The 12177-nt window shown below is 43.5% G+C and overlaps 1 protein-coding gene across 1 annotated transcript in view; it reads left to right on the forward strand.

The window, feature by feature from the left end:
• TRPC4 (transient receptor potential cation channel subfamily C member 4) overlaps nt 1-12177 on the forward strand; it is a 497078-nt gene that overhangs the window by 189666 nt on the left and 295235 nt on the right. The window contains exon 3 of the mRNA XM_080659641.1: nt 952-1470. Coding sequence (XP_080515767.1) covers nt 952-1470 — 519 coding nt within the window. The remainder of the gene's footprint in view (nt 1-951; nt 1471-12177) is intronic.

A 12177-nucleotide genomic window follows, 5' to 3' on the forward strand; every position in this document is an offset into this window, starting at 1 on the left:
GCTTGACAGTGGACCTGAGTCTGCACCCCCTGCCTGACGCTGGGCCAGGGGAACTGAGGCTGTGCCCCCCACCCTGTGGGGTTTGACAGGGGTGGGGCCAGCCGGATCTGGGTCTCGCGTGATTTTGAGGCACTCTCGGGTGGGCAGGGATTTGACTCTAGGTCCCGCAGCATGCCCCAGACTCTGACAGGAGGGAGATTTTCATATACATTTTACTAATTTTCTTTCATCTCTGACATTTCTATTATGGAGAAAGGGCAAATAGCAATATTAGAATATTTCCTCTAATTAATTCCCTTTTAATGTGTATGAATTTTGTGCACCGGGCCACTAGTATGTGAATAACTAATGGAGAGGTTTAATGTATGTAGCAAATGTTTACTAAATAGTACCTATTAAATTATTTTCCTCATTATCATTTCTAGAGTATATATAACCCAAAGGAAATTATGCATAAACACACTAGTGACCTGATTTACTAGGGAGCAATGTTTATTTTTAATAAAACAATGGTATTAGCAATATAGCACATCTTGTCATCTGGAAAATATACCATAAAGCAGTGGTTCTCAACCTTTCTAATGCCTCAACCCTCTAATACAGTTCCTCATGTTGTGGTAACCCCCAGCCATAAAATTATTTTCGTTGCTACTTCATAACTAATTTTGCTACTGTTATGAATTGTAATGTAAATATCTGTGTTTTCCAATGGTCTTAGGCAACCCTGCTAGGTGACCCACAGGTTGAGAACCGCTGCTGTAGAGCCTAACTCAGAGAGTTATTTTTCTGTAATTCACTCTTAATTTTTTGGAAAAACAGCCATATCCCTTCACATAAAACAGGCAAAAGATTTATGAACGCTGTTCAACATTCTATGGCATGCTGTCTGAAATTCACAGGCTTGAACAAATGAATAAATATTCATTACCTCTGCTTTCCTCTTTTTCCTAGGTACCTCCCATACTCCTTGATAAGCAGTTCTCTGAATTCACTCCGGACATTACACCAATCATCTTGGCAGCCCACACAAATAATTATGAAATAATAAAACTTTTAGTTCAGAAAGGAGTCTCAGTGCCCAGACCACATGAGGTCCGCTGTAACTGTGTTGAATGTGTCTCCAGTACAGATGTGGATAGCCTTCGCCACTCACGCTCCAGACTCAACATCTACAAGGCCTTGGCTAGCCCTTCTCTCATTGCACTGTCAAGTGAAGATCCTTTTCTCACAGCCTTTCAACTAAGTTGGGAGCTTCAGGAATTGAGCAAGGTGGAAAATGAATTCAAGTCAGAGTATGAGGAACTGTCACGACAGTGCAAACAGTTTGCTAAGGACCTACTGGATCAGACAAGAAGCTCCAGAGAACTAGAAATCATTCTTAATTACCGAGATGATAAAAGTCTCATAGAAGATCAAAGTGGAAATGATCTTGCAAGACTAAAATTGGCCATTAAGTACCGTCAAAAAGAGGTGAGTGTTGCCAGACTATACCCATCAAAACACCATAAAATTTAATCACAGTGCAAGAAACTGGTACTCCAAAATTAGATATGAGCATTTTATTTATTTATTTATTTATTTATTTATTTAATCTTTTCCATTACCATTTATCCCCTTTGTGTATGAGCATTTTTCTATTTAACTGTTACGTGATTTTTTTCATTTTGTTTTATTTATTTTTTCATTTTAATTTCTTTATTGATTAAGGTATTACATATGTTTGTTGTTTGATTGATATTTATTTGTAAGATTAATAATTATGAAATACATTGAAGAGTGATAAATGATTTCATAATTGGTGATGGTTTTGGTATCCATTAGATGAACGTATGTACTTTGGCATAATGCAAAAAATGAATGAATTTTAAAATTTTCAGACTGAGAGTTTTGGTTCTCTCATGTGTAAGTCTTGTTACTTTAGTAAGTCATGCATCTTTCTCCAAGCTTCTGTTTTCTCATCTGCTTAATGGACTTCATATTTATAACATTTGATTATACATTTGTTTATACATATAAAAGGTGTCTCTCACAGATTAATAGAAAGTGTAAAATGTTTGGATATATTTGAAGGCTCTTGTGAATTATAAGGTGTTATATTAATAAAATACATTATTAGAAGTTATTAATAAAGAAAAAGCCTTTGCCCCAATGGCAGATAAAAGTACTAAAATCTTTCTCATGTCTGGATTAGTTTCTTGATTTTTCAGAAATAAGAGGTTAAGAGGAAACTCCAAACTGTTTTCCACAGAGGCTGCACTAGTTCGCATTCCCACCAGTAGTGTACAAGGGTTCCCTTTTTTCCACATCCTCACCAATACTTTGTTGATTTGTGGAAGATAGCCATTCTAACAAGTGTGAGGTGGTACCTCATTGTCATTTTGATTTGCATCTCTGGAATGATTAGTGACTTTGAGCATTTTTTCATATGACTTTTGCATGTCCATTTTAGAGAAGTGTCTATTTAGGTACTTTGCCCATTTTTAATTGGATTGTTTATCTTTCTTTTGCTAAGTTGTATGAATTCCTTATAGATTTTGGAGGTTAACCCCTTATTAGAGACTAGTGGTCCGGTGCATGAAATTCGTGCACAGGGCGGCGGGCGGGGAGGGAGGTGTCCCTCAGCCTGGCCTGCACCCTCTCCAATCTGGGACCCCTTGGCAGATGTCCAACTGCTGGTTCAGGCCTGATCCATGTCCTAAACCAGCAGTCAGACATCCCTATTGCAATCTGGGACTGCTGGCTCCTAACCATTCACCTGCCTGCCTGCCTGATCACCCCTAACCACTCTGCCTGCCGGCCTGATCAACCTTAACTGCCCCCCCCTTCCAGCCTGATCACCGTTAACTGCCTGTCCCTGCTGGACTGATTGCCTCCAACTGCCCCTCCCACTGGCTTGATCGCCCCCAACTGCCACCCCTCTGCTGACTTGCTTGCCCCACCTGCCCCCCCTTGCCAGCCTGCTCACCCCAACCCACACCCCCTGCCGGCCTGCTCACCCCCAACTACCCCTCCCGCCAGCCTGCTCGCCCTCAACTACCCCCCGTGCTGGCCTGATCACCCCCAACTGCCCTCCCCACACCGGCCTGCTCACCCCCAACTGCCCTCCCCTGCCAGCCTAATCGCCCATAACTGTCTCTGCCTCAGCCCCACCACCATGGCTTTGTTGGAAAGGTCTCCAGGAAGGTCTCCCCATCTAATTAGCATATTACCCTTTTATTAGCATAGATATCATTGGCAAATATGTTCTCCCATGGAGTGGGCTCTCTTGTTATTTTATTGATGGTTTATTTTGCTGTGCAGAAGCCTTTTATGTTGATGTAGTCCCATTTACTTATTTTCTCCTTAATTTCTATTGTCCTAAGAGATATATCCATAAACATATTGCTACAAGTATGTCTGAGATTTTGCTGCCAATGTTTCTTTCTAGGATTTTTATGGTTTCACATCTTACATTTAAGTCTTTTATCCATTTTGAGTTTATTTTTATCTATGGTATAAATTGGTGGTCTAATTTCATTTTTTTACAAGTATCTGTCCAATTTTCCCAATACCATTTACTGAAGAGATTTTCTTGATTCCATTGTGTGCTCTTGCCTCCTTTGTCAAATATTAATTGAGCATATTGGCTTGGGTCAATTTCTGGGTTCTCTATTCTGTTCCATTGGTCTATGTGTCTGTTCTTATGCCAGTACCAGGCTGTTTTGAGTATAGTGGCTTTGTAGTATAACTTGATATCTGGTATTGTAATCCCCCCATCCTTGTTCTTCTTTCTCAAGATTGCTGTGGCTGTTCGGGGCCTTTTTTGATTCCATATAAATTTTTGAAATATTTGTCCATTGGTATTTTGATAGGGATAGCATTGAATCTATAGATTGCTTTGGATAGTATGGACATTTTAATGATGTTGATTCTACCAATCCATGAACATAGTATATTCTTCCACTTTCACATATCTTCCTCTATCACTTTTTTCAATGTCCTGTAGTTTTCCAAGTACAGGTCTTTTACCTCCTTAGTTAAGTTTATTCCTAAGTATCTAATTTTTTTGTTGTTGTTGCAATGGTAAATGGGGTTGTTTCTTTAATTTCCCTTTCTGAGAGTTCATTTTTGATGTATAAAAATGCCATTGATTTCTGGGTATTAATTTTATATCCTGCTATGTTGTCCAATTCATCTAGTAAATCTAGTAGTTTTCTGATGGAGTATTTAGGGTTTTCTATGTACAGTATCATGTCATCTGTGAATAATGACAGTTTTATTTCCTCCTTTTATTTCTTCTTTTTGTCTGATAGTTGCAGCTAGTACTTCTAGTACTATGTTGAACAGCAGTGGTAAAATTAAAAATGGAGCTACCATTTGACCCAGTGATCCCACTTCTAGGAATATATCTCAAGAAATCAGAAATACCCACCAGAAATAATATATACACCCCTATTTTCTTAGGAGCACTATTTACAGTAGCTAAGATTTGGAAGCAGCCTAAGTGCTCATCAGCAGATGAAAGGATTAAAAAGCTGTGTTACATCTATGTAATGGAATACTATGCAGCTCTAAAAAATAAAGAACTCTTACCATTTGCAACATCATGGATGGACCTAGGGAACATTATGCTATGTGAAATAAGCCAGTCAGAGAAAGATAAGTATCTTATGATCTCATTCATGTAAAGTCTTAACCCATAGTCACACACAATAGGGTGGTGAAGGCTTGCGGGGGGTGGGGGGGCGAGTGGGAGGAGAGAGCAATGGGGAGGGGAAGGGACATATGTAACACTTTCAACAATAAAGATTTATTAAAAATAAATAAATAAATAGAATAAAGTTAACAGCAAGAGAGTAATACATTTCTCATGAAAAAATTCATGGATTTGAAGTATCATAAAAGGAAATTCAGATCTATACTTATTATCCAGTAAAATTGTGTTTTTTGTTTCCATCACTATTTGAGCTGTCAGTTCTCAAGTAACTGTTTACTTCTATCTCAAGAAAATATAGATTCTCTGTTTACTTTTGAATTATAGTAATTATTTATTCCAGAACAATAATTTGGAAAAAATTATGTAAGATGAAAAAGAAAGGAAATGAGATTTTGGAGGAAAAAAACAAAATTGTATTCAATTTCTTTTGAACTTAGCCCTGAATTATCCCTAGTTACTTTGCCAATTATTACAAAACTAGAGGCCTGGTGCATGAATTTGTGCACTTGAGGGGTCCCTCAGCCTGGCCTGCTCCCTCTCACAATCCGGGACCCCTCGGGAGATGTAGCAGTGTGCCAAGCTCCTTAGGAAAGGAGCTTTTCCTAACAAGGACTAAAACAACTTTTTTGTGTGCATTGCCTCTGATTCTAAAATCATACACACTACTTTGAACCATTTCAAAAATATCAACTCATTTTCTTATATTATAATGTTTAAGACTCAGAGATCTGATATATATACACTAGAGGCCCAGTGCACGAAGTTCATGCACGGGGAAGGGGGGGTTGTCCCTCAGCCCAGCCTGCACCCTTTCCAATCTGGTACATCCCTCTCACAATCCAGGACTGCTGGCTCTCAACCACTTGCCTGCCTGCCTGCCTGATTGCCCCTAACCGCTTCTGCCTGGCAGCCTGATCACCCCCTAATCACTCCCCTGCCAGCCTGATTGCCCCTGACTGCCCTCCCCTGCCGGCCTGGTCATCAAACTGCCCTCCCCTACAGGCCTGGTCCCCTCCCAACTTCTCCCCCCTGCAGGCCTGGTCACCCCTAACTGCCTTCCCCTGCTGGCCTGGTCATCCCCAACTGCCCTCCCCTGCTGGCCTGTTCCCCCCACAACTGCCCTCCCCTGCTGGCCCAGTCACCCCTAACTGCCTTCTCCTGCAGGCCTGGTCCCCTCCAACTGCCCGCCCCTGCAGGTCTTGTCCCTCCCAATTGCTCTTTCCTGCAGGTCTGGTCTCCCCCAACTGCCCTCCCCTGCAGGCCTGATCCCCCCCAACTGCCCTCCCCTGCTGGCCTGGTCATCCCAAACTGCCCTCCCCTGCTGGCCTGTTCCCCCCCAACTGCCCTCCCCTGCTGGCCCAGTCACCCCTAACTGCCCTCCCCTGCAGGCCTGGTCCCCCCCCCCCCCCAACTGCCCTCCCCTGCAGGCCCAGTCCCTCCCAACTGCCCTCCCCTGCAGGCCTGGTCCCCCCAACTGCCCTTCCCTGTAGGCCTGGTTCCCCCCAACTGACCTCCCATGCTGGCCTGATTGCCCACAACTGCCATCCTGTGGCGGCCAACTTGTGACCACATGGGGGCAGCCATGTTTGACCACATGGGGGTGGCCATCTTGTGTGTTGGAGTCATGGTCAATTTGCATATTACTCTTTTATTAGATAGAATACTAGTGGCCTGGTGCATGAAATTTGTGCATGGAGGGGGGGTTTCTTCAGCCAATCCTGCACCCTCTCCAATTGGGGATCACCTTGGGGGATAACTGGCAGTCGTACATCCCTCTCACAATCTGGGACCACTGGCTCCTAACCACTCACCTGCCTGCCTGCATGATTGCTCCTAACTCCTCTGCCTGCCTGCCTCATCACCCCTAACCTCTTTGTCTGCCTGCCTGATCACCCCTAACTGCTCTCCCCTGCCAACCTGATCTCGCCCCCAACTGCTGTCCCTGCTGGCCTGATCTCGCCCCAAACTACCTCTGTGTGCCTGCCTGATTGCCTCTAACTGCCCTTCCCTGCCAACCTGATCTCGCCCCCAACAGCCCTCCCCTGCTGGCCTGATCTTGCCCCCAATGGCCCTCCCCTACTGGCCTGATCTTGCCCCCCACTGCCCTCACCTGCTGATCAACTTGGTTCTGATTGGTCGGTTTCTATGCCAGTCAGAGTCAAAAGCTCCACCTCCTAGGCAGCCATTGGCTCCTCACAGTTCACCCAGATTTGGTTCTGATTGGTCGGTTCCTATGCCAGTCAGCGTCTCCGGGCCTATCTCCGGGCCTGATCAGAGTGGCGGGGCTGATCAGCAGCCCCTGCAGAAGCCAGGAGAGAAACAGAGATGCAGCTGCTGGCGAAGCCTGGAGAGAAAGAGAGAGGCAATGGTTGATCAACAGCTGCCACAGAGGCTGTGGATCAGACCCTGCCTCTCTCTCTGGGCCTCTCTCTGAGCCTGATCCACAGCCTCCTCAGCAGTCAGTGATGGGTCGCCACGGCAACCCAGCACTGACTGCAGGACTGACTTCCGGTGTTCGGTCAGTTGTTATGGACCTTAGGTTTTTATATATTAGCATATATATATATATATATATATATATATATATATATATATATATTCTTTTTTTTCAGAGACAAAGGGAGAGGAAGAAATAGAAACATCAATGATGAGAGAGAATCATTGATCAGCTGACTTCTTCCTGCAGGCCCCTCACTGGGAATGGAGCCAGCAATCCAAGCATGTGCCCTGCCCAGGATTCAAACCCTGACCTCTTGGTGCATGGGTCAATGCTCAACCACTGAACTACACTGACCTGGCAGGAATCTTATATTTTAAAGTGGCTAGAATAATTTTAATATACAACTATAAGATACTGATGAAAACCTTTATTTGATTAAAGTTTTTAAAGTATAACATGTGAAAATTAAAAGTAATTCTATGCATTAGATCTGATAAAATGAGGTTAAATATTTATGTCTCCTCAGCAATTGGGCCAGGCATTCTTAAATATATTTTATTAATACAATATTATGATTTACTTTATTTAGTTTTTTGGGGGAATGAGTATTTAAAGGATTGACACAATGATTACAAAGGTCTTCTATGATATCTGTTCAGTTTTGATATTATCCTGTAAATGATGAGTAGATTAAAATTTCCAGATGCTCTATCCATGAAATGAAACAAAGAACACAGTACAGCTGGTTGTGCTCACTTGTTTCATTTTTGTTCTCTCTGATGACTACAGTGATTTTGGTTCTGATATCATAACTGATTTAACTTTGTCTTTGGCCATAATGACTTGTGTGAAGGCACTGAAACAAAACACTCTGACTCTCTTACCATACCCTCATGATGAAATACTACAGTGATATTTAGTCAACTGAAGCTGCCAAATTCTTGTCAAGAGTTGTCCAACACAGCCGTGGTTGGTTTGGCTTAATGGATAGAGCATTGGCCTGTGGACTGAGGGATCCCAGGTTTGATTCTGGTCAAGGGAAAATGCTCAGGTTGTGGGCTTGATCCCCAGTAGGGGGCATACAGGATGCAGTCAATCAATGATTCCCTCTCATCATTGATGTTTCTATATCTCTCTTCCTTTCTGAAATTAATAAAAAATATCAATACTAATAAAAGGGTAATATGCTAATTAAACTGGATAGACTGGACATCTTCTGGACATCCTTCTGGACAAAGCCACGGTGGTGGGGATGAGGCAGAGGTGGTTAAGGGTGATCAGGCCGGCAGGGGAGAGTGGTTAGGTGCAATCAGGCAGACAGCAGAGGTGTTAGGGGCAATCAGGCAGGCAGGCAGAGTGGTGAGGGGTGATCAGGCAGGCAGGCAGGTGAGCAGTTAGGAGCCAGCAGTCCCGGATTGTGAGAGGGATGTCTGACTGTGGGGTCAGGCCTAAACTGGCAGTCAGACATCCCCTGAGGGATCCCGGATTGGAGAGGGTGCAGGCCGGGCTGAGGGATGCCCTCCCCTTCTGTGCACAAATTTCATGCACTGGCCCTCTAGTCTACACTAATAAAAAAGAAACATGCAAATTGACCATCACTCCACTACATCCACCAGCCACGCCCACCAGCTAATCAGGAGTGAGTATGCAAATTAGCCCAACCAAGATGTCTGTGGCCATGGAGCGGGAGTGAGCAAGAGGCTTGGGTTGACCCCAGCAATGGAGGAAGCCAAGCTTCCTGCCCACCCTGGCAGGCCCTGGCTTTTGCTCAAGGCTACAAAGTTTCAATTATAGAAGATAAATAAATCCCAACAAAATGGTCACAGCCACTGGGCCGGAGAGAGCGGGAGGCTTGAGTTGCCCCCAGCGATGGAGGAAGCCAAGCTTCTGCATCCCTGGTCTGCCTTGGCCTCTGCTCCAGGCTACAAAGTTTCAAATATAGAAGATAAATAAATCCCAAATACCAGGGCCTCTGCTTAGGTAGCCGGGGGGCATGGCCAGCCTGCAAACCACCACAGGCCTCTCATCCAGGCCACCCCATGCCCCAAGGGAACCCCTACCCTGATCCAGGACACCCTTCAGGGCAAACCAGCTGGCCCCCACCCATGCACCAGGCCTCTAATAAAAGAATAATATGCAAATTGACCATCACTCCAACACACAAAATGGCTGCCCCCATGTGGACATAAGATGGCCACCACAAGGTGGCCAGCAGGGGAGGGCAGTTGAGAGGGACCAGGCCTGCAAGGGAGGGCAGTTAGGGGCAATCAAGCCTGAGGGGAGGGCAATTAGGGGTGACCAGGCTGGCAGAGGAGGAAAGTTGGGGGCGACCAGGCCTGCAGGGGAGAGTAGTTGGGGGGGACCAGGCCTGCAGGGGAGAGTAGTTAGGGGTGACCAGGCCTGTAGGGGAGTGCAGTTAGGGGTGACCAGGTCTGCAGGGCAGTTAGGGGCAAACAGGCTGGCAGGGAAGCAGTTAGGCATCAATCAGGCTGGCAGGAGATTGGTTAGGGGGTGATCAGGCTAGCAGGCAGAAGCGGTTAGGGGCAATCAGGAAGGCAGGCAGGCGAGCAGTTGGGAGCCAGCAGTCCTGGATTATGAGAGGGATGTCCAACTGCCCATTTAGGCCCGATCCTACCAGGATCGGGCCTAAACGGGCAGTTGGACATCCCATGAGGAGTCCCAGATTGGAGAGGGTACAGGCTGGACTGAGGGACACACACCCCTGTGCATGAATTTCATGCACTGGGCATCTAGCATATGAATAAACAATCAGAAACCAACCAGCCAGTGGCTTAGAATGTCCATTAGTATAAGGAAGGGTGAAATTATCAAAACAGTTCATATTTTAGTTATTAGATACTATAAAACAATAATTAGATCAACTGGTAAAAGTCAGACATTTTTCACAGGAAGCTACTGCAGCCACCTTTAGAGAAAATATGCCTTCATCATTTTTTTGGACAATGGGTCCCAATGCATAAAGGTCCCTCTATGTGACTTTCTTCCCAAAATGAATAAAATGAGTATAATTCTATATATTAGCAATAGGTGTCCCAACTCCTACTAGACAGGATGTAAAGGTCTATTCTACATATGTTCCTCCTAAAAGGCAAAAGTCAGATATATTAAGAACATTTTTTACTGAATGCACCCAAATATTTTTGTCTCTTCTGAATGGCATTAATTTTTCAGCCAAACCAGCAATGGTCAAGAGCATGATTATAGTAAATGTTGTCTTGTATAGTAAAAGATGACCTTGAGGTGTTTCTTGGGCTCGGTTACCCATTCTTCCATTTCTGGCACCCTCTTTACTCTGGTGTAATGGATCTAGGGCTTAATCCCTGACAGCTTCAGAGCAGTTTGTATGGTGAGAAGGATGTTTCAGGTTCCCATCCATGTTGATTGTCTGGTGATCTGATTTTTCCATGTTTTGAGTAGAACTCTGTCTCCTGGTAAAAAGGAATGCAGCATACCTGTGACAGAAAAATCCCTAGCACATGCCAAATTATTAATAACAGTAACTGTTTGATAAAGATGCTGCATATAATTCTTAATTTTAACATTATATCTACATATACATCTGTTCCTATAGCTGCCTGAAAGGGTCTCCCATATATTATTTCATAGGGCCTCAAACCAATCCCACTTCAGGGAGCTACTCTAATCCTGAGCAGGAAAATTGGCAACACCTGATTGTAATGCAGATGAGTCTCCTCACATAGTTTGGCTATATTATTTTTCAGGGTATGGTTAATTTTCCCAACCTTTCCTGAGGCCTAGATGATATCTCTAGGGACAAAAGGTCAGAAGGCCTAAATGTATAACTAGCAATATGCTAGGGGAGGAGAGACCACCCTTAGGGCAAGGTCCCTACAATTATCCCTTGTTAGGCACTTGGGGCTTTCCACTCCAGTGACCTTCTGTACCTGGCCTATCATACTTGCTCAGCTCATATCTGTATAACATTCTCCCCCTCAAGGAATTTTGGCACTGAATTCTTTCAGAGAAAAGGGGCATAGAATCTCTTCTGTATGTGCTTTCTGCTGAAAGGGAGTGATGTTTTCCTTCTGCGCCAAAAGATCCTTGCTCTCTGTCAGAGGGATGATGAGGCCTGGGCACAAAAGGAAGTTGTAATGATGTAAAGGGGTGGTATTTCCTGAGTAAAAACAGGGTTTGTAACCCAGTGGAGAAAATTTCTTTTATAAATTTCAGTATCACTGGGGTAAAAGCTAGAATGACAATAATTAAGATAAATAGTCTGATAAGAGGAAAAAGTTCTGGTTGTTAATAATTACAAGTCAAAGGATGAGAAAAAAATGAAACATTAGTTTGGATGGTTGTAGTCAAATATTTAAGAAAACTAGATAAAAATTTAGGATCCAGTTTAGCACATGGGTGAAAAAAATAAAACTTTGAACATAATGAACTGAATTAGAGTCTAGTATTTAAAACTATGTATATGGAGAATTTTCCCCCTAAAATTACCCTCATTTTTATTAAAGAACCAAATTAAGACCAATTTATTTACTGTATTAAGTCTAGTTTCAATTTGTCCTGATTATTTGCATGAACACAATAAGTATAGCAATTGATCATATAGGCTTTTAAAAAAATCTGCTATGCTGGAATTTCAACATTGAGCCTTAATTAGCCCGTCAGGGCAAATAATCTGAGTGACTTAGCTGCCATCAGGTTTTCCTGCAATATCTGTAGACTTGGGTGAATTCCTCAAGTTATTGAGGTCCCCAAAGATGTCTTGAGGTTCCTTCCTTGCCATCTCCCAGGAAAGCAACCTCATTCCTTACCTCGAAAGACTGCCATGAACCATTTGACCAAGTAAGATAGCAGACTTTTTCCAAGGGGCCCATATTGGCTTCATAATCAATCTTCACTCCTTAAGACTTTTTGGTGACATCCGGAGTCCAGGCATGTCTCTCTCAGACATGAAATTCCAGTCAAAGTCTTGGTTAATAAAATCACAATTGGAAACTGGTATTATTGAATTCATGCAAAGAACCATGTTGCCATGACTCATTCATTA

This window comes from Plecotus auritus (assembly GCF_963455305.1).
Source record: "Plecotus auritus genome assembly, chromosome: 3".
Classification (NCBI taxonomy): domain Eukaryota; kingdom Metazoa; phylum Chordata; class Mammalia; order Chiroptera; family Vespertilionidae; genus Plecotus; species Plecotus auritus.